General features: G+C 50.4%; 1 protein-coding gene and 1 non-coding gene across 2 annotated transcripts in view; one reads left to right on the top strand and one right to left on the bottom strand.

Moving 5' to 3' along the window:
- Nucleotides 1-11,765, bottom strand: part of ZSWIM4 (zinc finger SWIM-type containing 4) — a 32,243-nt gene extending 20,478 nt beyond the window's left edge. Inside the window, exons 1-6 of the mRNA XM_012810257.2 lie at nt 11,378-11,765; nt 8,971-9,172; nt 5,737-6,093; nt 3,909-4,057; nt 3,677-3,827; nt 419-586 (exon numbers count right to left, since the gene is read on the bottom strand). Of these exons, the coding sequence (XP_012665711.1) occupies nt 419-586; nt 3,677-3,827; nt 3,909-4,057; nt 5,737-6,093; nt 8,971-9,172; nt 11,378-11,530 (1,180 nt within the window). The 5' untranslated portion in view covers nt 11,531-11,765. The remainder of the gene's footprint in view (nt 1-418; nt 587-3,676; nt 3,828-3,908; nt 4,058-5,736; nt 6,094-8,970; nt 9,173-11,377) is intronic.
- LOC111727861 lies at nt 805-939 on the top strand. Its single transcript, XR_002775307.1, has one exon. It is a non-coding gene; the product is annotated as a small nucleolar RNA SNORA70 (small nucleolar RNA).
- Nucleotides 11,766-12,085: the final 320 nt, after the last annotated feature.

Here is a 12,085-nt window from a genome sequence, read left to right on the forward strand (position 1 = left end):
GGCTATTTTTTGGTTGCACCCGTCATTGTTGTTTGGCGGGTCCGGGCTGGGGATTCAAACCCACCACCTTAGGTGTACGTGGCTGGTGCCTTAGCCGGTTGAGCTATAGGCGCCGAGCCTCCCCTTCTGTTTAATTCCTCCTGTCCTCTTCCCTTTCTCTGCTTCCACAGGTAGTAGGAGGCCAAGCCAGGGGAACAGACGTTCAGGATTGCAGGTGTCTTAGCCACTTCACTACCCCTTGGGCTGCTATTGTTCTTGCCCTCAGCATTTATTCCCTCTTGGCTTGGAGAACAGCCAAGTGCTGAGGCCTCCTTTGCTCTTCCCCACTCCCTCTCCTGGGGTAGAGCATCATGATGGAAAGCGGAGCCATGGTCAGTGGTGATGGTTTTGAGGGGTGAGACAGGGACCCCTCTCCTACCTGGGCTGGAGGCTGCTGTGAGCTGCAGGCTGGGGCCATCGAAGGAGTAGTTGCCCTCTTCCAGCGGGCACACATCAAGCTTGTCCCACTTGGCGAGCAGCTGGAGCCAGCCTGCCCGCTCCTCTGGTTTGCAGTGGGGGCTCAGGATGACACAGACCCACAGGGCCCCTGAAGAGGCATGAGGGAGGCTCAATATTCATGCCAGTAGCAGCACCAGCAGCACATGCTTGCAGAGCACTCTGTGACAGGTACTGGTCTGCTTAACTCTCACCTTGTTCCTCTGGGATTGCAACTCATGGCCTTTTTTCACTTTATAGGTGAGGCACAGAGAGGTAGCACCACTTGTTTAAGGTCACACAGCTGGTGAGTTAGAAGTCAGGATTCACCTGCAGCTAACTAAACCGACCACGTTCCTTTCCTCATGGGGGCCTGGTCTGCAGTGGCTGCAAACAGCAGCCTCCTCAGTAGTGTATGCAGCTTGTTGCTTGTATGGATTGCTCTAAGGCAGTGGTTCTTAACCTTCCTAATGCTGCAACCCTTTAATACAGTTCCTCATTTTGTGGTGACCCCCAACCATAAAATTATTTTCGTTGCTACTTCATAGCTGTAATTTTGCTACTGTTATGAATCATAATGTAAATATCTGATATGCAGGATATATTTAGGCAACCCTTGTGAAACGGTCGTTTGACCCCCAAAGGGTTCGCAACCCACAGGTTGAGAACCACTACTCTAAGGGACCTTGTAGACATTCCTTTCCAATATATGTTCATGTGTTAGACCTTGTGCTGTCTCCAATCTAGGCTCCAGACATGTATGTGTGGTGCAAAAGCCCTAGGGCACTGCGGCCAGGTTTCACATTGGCTAAGTCATCATGTCCATCGCACCAAACTACAGAACAAGGAGCATGTGATTGAGGCCCTAAACAGGACCAAGTTCAAGTTCCCTGGCCACTAGATGCTTCACATCCCCAACAAGTGGGGTTTTACCAAATTTAATGCAGATGAATTTGAAGACATGGTGGCTGAGAAGAGGCTTATCCCAGACGGCTGTGGGTTCGAATACATTCCCAATTGTGGCCCCCTGGACAAGTGGTGGGCCCTGTACTCAGGAGGATTTATACTGTGTTGCCTATAATCTGCACCTACCAATAATAAATCCTACTTCCTGCCCCCAAATAAAAAATATCAGGATTCAAATCCAGGCTGCTAGATTTTTCTCAACGTCTTAAAACATTTTTTTTTCTGAAGCACTTACCACCCTTTTACATAGGCGAGCAAACCAGCAAACTACTGCTCATGAAGAAACTTGAACTTACCACATTTTTGATCAGCCTGCAAGCTAAGATTTATTTTTACATCTAAAAATATTTTTAAAAAATGGTGTGTGTAGAGAAACCTAAAGAATATTTTGCAACTTGTGGAAATTGTATGAAATTCAAATTGATAAATAAAGCATCTATAAATAATGTTATTTTCCTTTTTCAAGAGACGGAGTCTCATTATGTTGCCCAGGCTGGACTTGAACTCCTGGCTTCAAGTGATACTTCTGCCCTGCCTCAGTCTTCCAAGTATCTAAGACTATAGATGCATGCCACTGTGCCTGGCTCTTAAATAAAATTTTTTTTTTTTTTTTTTTTTTGAGACAGAGCCTCAAGCTGTCCCCCTGGGTAGAGTGCCATGGCATTACAGCTCACAGTAACCTCCAACTCCTGGGCTCAAGCGAGTCTCCTGCCTCTGCCTCCCAAGTAGCTGGGATCACAGGCGCCCGCCACAATGCCTGGCTATTTTTTGGTTGCAGCCGTCATTGTTGTTTGGTGGGTCCGGGCTGGGGATTCGAACCCACCACCTTAGGTGTACGTGGCTGGCGCCTTAGCTGGTTGAGCTATAGGCACCAAGCCTTAAATAAAATTTTATTGGAATGTTATCACGGTCATTTGGTTATGCATGACTGGCTGCTTTATCTTTTTTCTTTTCTTTTGAGACAGGATTTCACTCTGTTGCCCAGGCTGGAATGCAGTGGCATCATCATAGTTCATAGTGGCAGCCTCATGAGGGTTGAAATCCTTCTGCCTTCGCCTCTTGAGTAACTGTGACTTTAGGCACATGCCACCACACTGCTAATTTTTGTGTATGTGCGTGTGTATGTATATATATATATGTCTACATATATATATACACACATACATATATATTTAAATATATATTTATATATAAATATATATGTATGTGTGTATATATATACTGTATATAGTATATACATATACTGTATACTGTACCATACATATATGTATATGTATATATGTATACATATATACACAAAAATATATTTAAATATACATTTATATATGTATATATCTATGTGTATACATATATATGTACACACATAAATATATATTTAAATATATATGTAAATACACACATATATACACACACAAAATGATATATATACATATATATACATATTTTTTGTAGATACAAGGCCTTACTATGTTGTTCTGGCTGGTCTTGAACTCCTGACCTCAAATAATCCTATTGCCTCAGCCTCCCAAACTGCTGGGATTATAGGCATGAGACACTGTGCCTAGCCTTTTATACTATCTGGAGCAAAGTTGAGTAGTTGAGACAGAGACCAAATGGCTACAGAGCTGGTAAAATTGACTCTCTGGTCCTTAGAACCTGTGTCTTCTGTCAAAATGAGGAGTTTTTCAATTAAACGGAACAAAAAAGTTTTTTTGTTTTTTTGAGACAGACTTTCACTTTGGTACCCCCGGTAGAGTGTTGTGGCGTCATAGCCCACACCAACCTCAAACTCCTGGGTTTAAGTGATTATCTTGCCTCAGCCTCCCAAGTAGCTGGGACTACAGGTGCCCTCCACAACACTCGGCTTATTTTTAGAGATGAGGTCTCACTCTGGCTCAGGCTGGTCTCAAACCTATGAGCTCAGGCAATCCACCGCCTTGGCCTCCCAAGTGCTGGGATTATAGGCGTGAGCCGCCACACCTGGCCCAAGAAAAAGTTTTTATCATCTGTCTCCCCTACTGATGACAGCTGTAAGAAGGCAGGATTTTCTCTCTCTTGTTTTCTGCTGGCGCTCTAGTGCCCAATACAGTGCCTGGCACACTGATGGTGCTCAAAAATATTTATCAAATGAATAAATGGAGAGTGGATTCAGGGAACAGACCCTAATTTTGAGGCAGGCAAGACCCCTGGGAGTTAGCAACCCGGTGTCTACCACGCACCGGGGTTTGGGCCTCACCCAGCTCGTCCCAGAGCTGCCGGCACTTGTCCGTCATGCCTGCACCCTGCTGTCGCCACAGAGCCAGGCGTGGGTCCTGTAGGAACTGCTCGGTCATAAGGATCAGCATGCGTGCCCCGTTGGAGTCCCGCATTCTTAGCATCTCCCGCACCTGTGCCAGGGACAGGATGGTGAGGAGGGGGTGGGGCGCCAGGGCCTTCTGAGACCCATGCCTGCCACGCCCACACAGCACCTTGCTGAACATGGAGCGCAGCTGCTGGCTGGCCCCATAGTAGCCACCATTGGACAACAGCTGTTTTACTTGTTCCTGGATCTGCTCCTCATCCAGGTGCCAGCAGTTGGCATCCTCAATGCCTGCACCCGCTGTGGGGTCTGGGGCACCTGCAGGGAGGGAGGGAAAGAAAGTCGAGGCTGGGGCTGGGCTTGGGGTGGGAAGAAGAGGTGTCTCCCCTGCCATCTGTGAATTCCTCCAAATCATCCAACCCATCCCAAAGTTCCATCCTTCCCACCTACACACATTCATCTGTTTGTCCATCTCATCCAGACATTCGTCCATCTATCTAACCATTCACCCACCTGTCCTGCCCAAAACACCACCAGCTCATTCATCCATTTACCCAGTCTTCCATTTAGTTATCAAGCCAATCCATTCATCTGAAATACTACCCCATCCATTTAGTCATTCAGCCATCTCACCTGAAAAACCACCCGCCCATCTGCCTGTCCATCCCACCCACCCAACCATCCATCCATCTACCCATCCTGCCCCAAATACCACACTCATTCATTTGTTTACTCATTCTTCCATTTAGTTAGTTATCCATCTAATCCATTCATCTACCTCATGTGAAGCATATATCCATCTACCCATCCATCTTCATTTTGCCCAAAACACCACCAGCTCAGTCATCCATTTAGTCATTCATTCAGTTCACTCATCTATCTTACCTGAAACACCACCACTCCATTCTTCCCCACCCATGTCACACTAGCCTCTCTCCATATATCCATGTCCCATGTCAGTTCATCCACACATCCATTCTCCTCACACAACTACCTATGCATCAGTCCACCATCTACTCTACCCATCATGCCCATTTGCCCACCTATCTATATACTCAGTGCATTGATCCATCCCCCATTTATCTTTCCATCATGTGAACTAACCACTTAAAATACCCACCCTCCCATTCATCTGTCAACCCACACAACCATGCTATCCACCCATCCAACTCTCTCTTCCTCCTTCATTAAGCCATACATTCTTATCGACCTCTTAAAACAGCCACTTTACACAAAGCTCTCACCCACTCTGCCCACCTGCCCTGTTGGCCCAAACTATAAGAACCTTCCATACGCCCCTCAACTCACTCACAACTGATGTACCCATTGATTCCTCCATTCTTCCACTAACCCCTCCTGTCTGCCACCATCACTCCAATCAATGTCCCCGATCCAAGCCATTTTCATACAACCACCCTTCCCTACCTCTAATGCCTGCTAATTCTGATTCACCTACTCACTCGACCACTCACCCAATTCATTTTCCCACACCATTGGGTCACCCCACTGCCTTATCATGAACATATTCAGTGTCCATCCAGACTGACCCTCAATATTCCCAGATGCCTCCACCCATTACTCATCTTCCTAGGACCCTAGCAAGGTGTCCTTGGAGCCTCCAAACCCTTCCTGTCCTCACAATACCTCCTGGTATATCCCCCTGTCCATACCTCACCCCTGACACCCATGAATGTCCACATATCCACGCTGCTCCTGTGATCTCTGGGGCCCTACCTTCCACTTGTTCTCTAACATAGGCCCTCCTGCCCTCTCCCTCTGGTTGTGCCTATTTCCAACCACTCATCTGCTCCAGAGCCAGATTATACTTGGGATCTGCCTCTCCCCAGGAGGCTGACCTTAGATGATGCAGGGCATGGCACTCCCCACCCATCATACATAATGAGGATTACCTACAAGTCCTAGAGGCTACAGCAAGCAATGTGGCAGTTTATTAGGGGCTCCGATACCCCAGGGGAAACAAAGCCGGGTGTCCTTACCGTGCACTAGGTTAATCTCGGAGCCTAGCAGGAGGATCTCATCGGCCAAGCGCTGAGCAGTAGGCAGCACCTCGGTATGGTGGGCACTTATCAAGTATTGCACGAACTTCTGCAGCTGGTCCCGGTTCATCTGGGAGAGCGTCTCTGAGATGGGTAGCCGCAGCTCGACCTGGCGCGCGTGCCGGATGCGGTACAGCGACAGCGCCACCACGTGGGCGCAGTAGAAGAGGTCGTGGTTGTCGCAGCCGCAGCTCACAGACGTGATCTTGCAGCGATCAAAGCTGATGGAGACATGGAACACACTCTCCGGCTCTCCAGGGCCCCCTGACTCCCGGATGTTTCCGCTGAGGTGGAATCCTACAACCAAAGCCAAGCTGTCGTGTCCATGTCACCTCAAGTGTTCCTCACGGACAGGCGCGGAGTAACTGGGCATGTGAGCCACTTCTTAACCAATCAGAATAATAGCAACATCCTCCTCATGCGGTTGTAATAGGAATTAAAGGAGTTAATACTTGGAAAGCGCTTACAATACTGTTGGCATAAAGTTAAGTGCTAAGTAAACACTTGTTCTTATTCTAATTATGAATAATATTATTATAGCCACAATGTTAGAGATGTTTTCCTCAGCCCTTGGTTACCATGGATACAGCCGAGGCTGGAGAGACCCGTAAACTTCCTGGTAGATACCAAAGGCCTGTAACACTGGGGAACCAGGGGCTTATGGTGTGGGCTGATGAAATGTGTGGCCCCTTCACCCCTTTGCCCCTCCCAGGCCCTGGGCAGCTCAGGTGCAGGGCTCATCCGACTGGTTGGGCAGCTTAGGCCCAGCCTGTGTCATGCCAGGAGATGGCTTCCTCATACTGGCTGGAAATGACCAGAGGGAGCCTGCCTAGGCCATGTGCAGGGAAGGCAGCTCCAAGGCGGACAGGGCCCACAGAGGGTCATCTTTGCTGAGCCCTGGCGTCCAGCTGGGAGATATGACCTGCTGCCCCCGTGGTCTGGAGTCCCAGTCTTTGTTGTTTTCTGGCTCAATATCTATTGGTCATCACCTTTTTTTTTCTTCTGAGACAGGGTCCCACTATTTCGCCCTAGGTAGAGCACGGTGGTGTCAAAGCTCACAGCAACCTCGGACCCTTGGGCTTAAGCAGTTCTCTTGTCTTAGCCTCCCAAGTAGCTGGGACTACAGGTGCCCACCACAATGCCTGGCTTTTTTTTGTTGTTGTTGTTGCAGTTGTCATTGTCGTGTAGCAGGCCCCTGCTGGGTTCGAACACTGCCAGCCTCGGTGTATATGGCCCACACCCTAACCACTGAGCTATGGGCCCTAAGCCTCTACTGGTCCCTTTCTGAGCCCTGCTGCCTTTTCCTCTCCTCGACCTTACATCTCCCTCAATCTGGGCCCTGCAACTCTTTCCTTCTAGTTCATAACCTTCCCCCAAGCCTGACTTGGACCCCACTGCCTGAGGTCTGAGGTCTAGGATCAGTTTTCACCTCCAGTTCTAAACTTCTGCACCCTACCCTCACCCGAACACTGCCACCTGAGGTCTAAGACCACCCCTTACAGTTATTCCTAAATTTCTACTCTCCATTCCCACCTAAGCCCCCATCCCTCACTGAGGCCTGAGTTCTAAGACCATCCCCTCCACAATGTCTCTAAGCCTTAGAAATCTCAACCTCTACTTGAAGTCTAAAACTAACTCTCACTTCTGGCACTAAGTCTTTGTGTTCAACTCCCACCTGGGCGCCACTGCCTGAGGACCATTCTTAAAGACAGGGTATTGCTCTGTCACCTAGGCTGAAATGCAGTGGCTCGATCATAGTTCACTGTAACCCCGAATTCTTGGGCTTTCTGCTTAGTTTCCTGAGTAGCCAGGACTACAAGTATGTGCCACCATGCCTGGCTAATTAAAAATTTTTGTTTGGGGCCCAGCACAGTGGCTCATGCTTGTAATCCTACCACTCTGGGAGGCCCAGGCAGGTGGATTGCCTGAACTCACCAGTTTGAGACCAGCCTGGCAAAAATGAGACCCTCTCTCTACTAAAAATAAAAAAGCAGAAGCAGGAGGATGGCTTGAGTCCAATAGTTGGAGGTTGCTGTGAGCTATGATGCCATGGCATTCTACCTAGGGCAACTTCTTGAGACTATTTAAAAAAATTTTTTTTTCTTTCTGTTTGGGCCAGGTGTGGTGGGTCATGCCTGTAATCCTAGCACTCTGGGAGGCTGAGGAACTGGACTGCCTGAGCTCATGGGTTCCAGCAAGAGTGAGACCCTGTCTCTAAAAACAGCCAGGTGTTGTGGCGGTCGCCTAGTCCCAGCTACTAGGAAGGCTGAAGCAAGAGGCCAGGAGACTGAGGTTGCTGTGAGCTATGATGACACAGCTCTTCTCCCAGGGCAACAGAATGAGGTTCTGTTTTCCAAACAAACAAACAAACAAACAAACAAAAAAAGATTTGTTTGTAGAAACTGGGTCTTACTATGTTTCCTAGGCTAGTATGCAGCTCTTGGCCTCAAGAGATCCTTCTGCCTCCACCTCCCAAAGTGCTGGGATTACAGGTGTGAGCCACTGCACTGAACCTTAGGAACATTTTTTTTTTTTCAGAGTCTCACTTGGTCACCGTGGGTAGAGTGCGTTAGCATCTTAGATCATAGCAACCTCAAACTCTTGGGCTCAAGTAATCCTCTTGCTTTAGCCTCCCAAGTTGCTGGACTACAGGCTCCTGCCACAACGCCCAGTTATTTTTTAGAGATGAGGTCTCCCTCTAGCTCAGGCTGGTCTCAAACTTGTAAGCTCAGGCAATCCACTTGCTTCGGCCTCCCTGAGTGCTGGGATTATAGGCTGGCATTATAAGCGGACCACTGTACCTGGCCTGCTTAGGAGCATTATTAACTCTAGGTCCAAATCTCTGCCCAAAGCACCACTGGGTCCCTCTGCCTGGGGCCTGGACTCTCCTTTCACTTATAGTTGACAGTTATCCCTTTGACCCTCCCCTGGGACCTGCTATCTTCCCTTTCTCACCACCTTTTCCCTTATTCCCCAACTCAACTGTCTGAGGTCTAGGACTCTAGGAGCTGTTTTCACCTTTAGTTCATAATCCAGAATCCAACCCCGTCTAGGTCTGAAGCCTGAGATCTAGAACTTCCTCTCCCCTGGCCCAGGCATCCCTGGAACTGCTTCTGTTCCAGGCCTGTTCTGGACCTCCTGGCCTCCCTGATAGGGATGGGGGCAAACACTCACCCACTTGCAGGACACGGTCTACGGCCCCACTCTGCAGCAGGTGCAGCCCATGGGTGAAGGGGACCCGGGCATCATGCTCGCCCTCTGGAGGCTGATAGCCCAGAGATGAGTACATACATATTTCCCGCTCGCTGCGTGGAAATGACCAGAACACGATGCGCTTCTGGACTGGCTCAGGCACCCGGGAGAACCGCTCCTCGACCTGCAGGGAGGGCAGGTAGGTTAGAAACCTGGGTTTGAATCTTAGCTTTGCCATTTACGAGTAGTATGACCCTGGGCAAGTCATTTGGCCTAAGTCTCAGTTATCTCAAGTATAAAATGGTACCCACCTCCTGAGCACTGGGAAGATTAAATATGCATTAATGGAGCTTACAATAACACCTGGCCCAGAGTTAGCATTCTACAATCTTCTATTGCTTCTTTGCAGGATGCCAGGTCCCAGGGTCCTGGTGTAAGATTCCCCTCCTCCCCAGGCTTTGAAGGAACAGGAGGAAGTTAGACAAAAATGATAATAACAATTAAGGTGGGCAGCACCTGTGGCTCAGTGGGTAGGGCGCTGGCCCCATATACCGAGAGTGGTGGGTTCAAACCCACCCCCAGCCAAACTGCAACAAAAAAATAGCCGGCGTTGCGGCAGGCGCCTGTAATCCCAGCTACTAGGGAGGCTGAGGCAAGAGAATAGCCTAAGCCCAGGAATTGGAGGTTGCTGTGAGCTGTGATGCCACAGCACTCTACCAAGGGTGATAAAATGAGACTGTCTCTTAAAACAAACAAACAATTAAGGTACACTCTTTGTTAGCATAAACCATGCTAAATGTTTTGCATATGTGACTTCCCAATTCTCAAAACAACTCAATGAGCTGATACTAAATCAGCTATAACCTATGTCATAGCTGAGGGAATCTGAGGATCAGAGGTGAGATGAATTCACCTGTTCAGGGTCCCAGAGCTAGCAAATTATTTCACCTCTCAAGACAGGCTCCACCCGTCCTCTCTCTGGCTGTCCCCTGGGAAGGGTTCTCAGGAAGGGAAGGGTGTCCTAGTCATCCCTGTGGGCTCAGGGCAATGGAATGAGCTGGTTAAGCCTGTGTTTCTATCTGGGCTTGCTATTCACTGTCTGGGTAACATTGGGCAAGTTTCTCAACCTCTCTGTGCCACAGTTTCCTGAAAGTAGGAACAAGAATAACAACTCCTAAAGGGTTACGGAGGATTCCATGACCTTCTGCAAATCAAAAGCTTTCTTAGCTTCCAGCCTGGCCCGGGAAGGTACATGGGAGCCCTGGAGATGGTTTTGGGATTATTCTGTGTAAGTCACACACAATAAAGTGACAGCCTCCACTTCTACCTTGGTTTCTGGGGGAAGTGGGAGGGCCAGTGACCAGCCCAGGCCCTGGGGACAGTTGGCAGATGACTAAGGAGGGATTTTCCAGTCCATGAATCAGAGCCTGCCCCATGTACATTTGGCTCAAACCCATCGGTTCCAGCTGACTTCCTAACTCCAGAGAAGCCAGGGAGCTAGGGTCTGAGCCCCATCTCCAGCTTCTTAGACACTCACCCTGAGGCTAGGAAAGGGCCCCAGCCTTGGGACAACCTGGCAGCCACTCCAGAAACTAGGCAGGCAGGGTCCCAAGCACCTGTTTGAGTACCACCACTCAGGCCTCACTCGAGACCAACCTCCAGAAGGATTAGGATGGCTGAACAGAGAGTGAGCCGTGGAGGAGGGTAGAGGGACCCTGGAACTTGAGTCATTTCTACTGCTATATAGGAGGGTTTGGGAAACCCCAGGTGGGTGGGTGGGATCTGGAGGAGGAGAAGGGGGCCTCAAGGAACAGGTGAGTTCTGGGGGCTTGAGGGCAGGGAAGAGAGGGAAATAAAGGGGAGTCAAGCTGGAAAGATGGGAAGTTTTCTATGTGAGGTGCAAGACAGGAATGTGGAGAAGCAGGTATAGGGGCGCATTCTTTTCTAGAGGTTAAGATGGGGAAGATGGGTCTGTAAGTGGGGTCAGCTTGTAGGAGCTGGAGAGGGGAGCGAGGATTGTACAGGGCACCCTTACTGGGGGAGAGGAGAATGTGGGGAAACAGGGGTAGCGGAAGTTTGGGGAGGACGCCAGGGGATTTGGTTCCAGAGAACTGAGGAGGGAGGAGAAGGAAGTGTCCTGAAGTGGGGTCTGGGGCGCTGAGGGGCAGGATGGCAAAAAGGGAATGGGGCGGCTCTTAGAGTTTGAAGGACAAAAATAAGATAAGTGGGTGTTTCGGGGCAAGATTAAGGATCTTGGGGGAAAGATGGAATCTCAGAGAGTGTCTCCGGTGGGGAGTTGACCGGGAGTCTGGTTGGACAGAGGTGGGACACAGGCCTGGGAAAGAACTGGGGGTGCGTTCCTCCTCCTCCCGCTTCCCGCCTCGGTCACCTGCTCAAAGGCCCAGCTTTCGGCTACTCGTTTGGCACTGAGGTCCAGCAGTGCCTCGGGCCGGCCCCGGCCGCGCGCGGCCCCTGCCCCAGCATCGCGTTCCTCCGGTCTCGCTGGGCAGCCCCGGCTCCGCTTGGCCGCTGGGGGGTCCATCCGGCCCGGCCGGGGCCGGGGCGGGGCCTGCTGGGGGGGGTCCGTCCGATGCCCGCTTCGCTTCACGGTCTCCTGTACCCCCTGCCCTCCTTCCCGTCCTTTCTCCGCGTTCGGCCGCCCCGGGACCCCCGCCGCACCCACCCCAGCCCTGCGCCGGGCCGGCTGGGTGATGCGGCCCCTTTAAGACTCTTCACAACAATGAAGCTGCCTTGGCCGCCGCTTTAGCTCCGCCGTCGTCCCACCCCGGCCGCCTTTCCCCATTGGACCCCTCGGATCTTCCACTTCATTGGCTGCTCTGCCAGACCCATCTCCAGGCTTTTGCTTCTCATTCGATAGCTGAGATGCCAATCTTTTTGGATCAACCCAATGAGGGCGCGTAGTGAGCGCCGCTGTCAATCACGGAGCCCCAGAGACCAATCACAGCCGGAAGACCTCCACGGCAGGCCTTTTGCAGAGTTTCGGGGCGGACCCTGGATTCATTCACAACATTCCTCCCCCGCCCCCTCTGGCTGGACAGCTTACCCCGGGCAGCTGGGGCTGCGCCCACACACGGCT

The sequence above is a fragment of the Otolemur garnettii genome, unplaced genomic scaffold (assembly GCF_000181295.1).
Source record: "Otolemur garnettii isolate 467f Iridium unplaced genomic scaffold, OtoGar3 scaffold00127, whole genome shotgun sequence".
NCBI classification, from domain to species: Eukaryota; Metazoa; Chordata; class Mammalia; order Primates; family Galagidae; genus Otolemur; species Otolemur garnettii.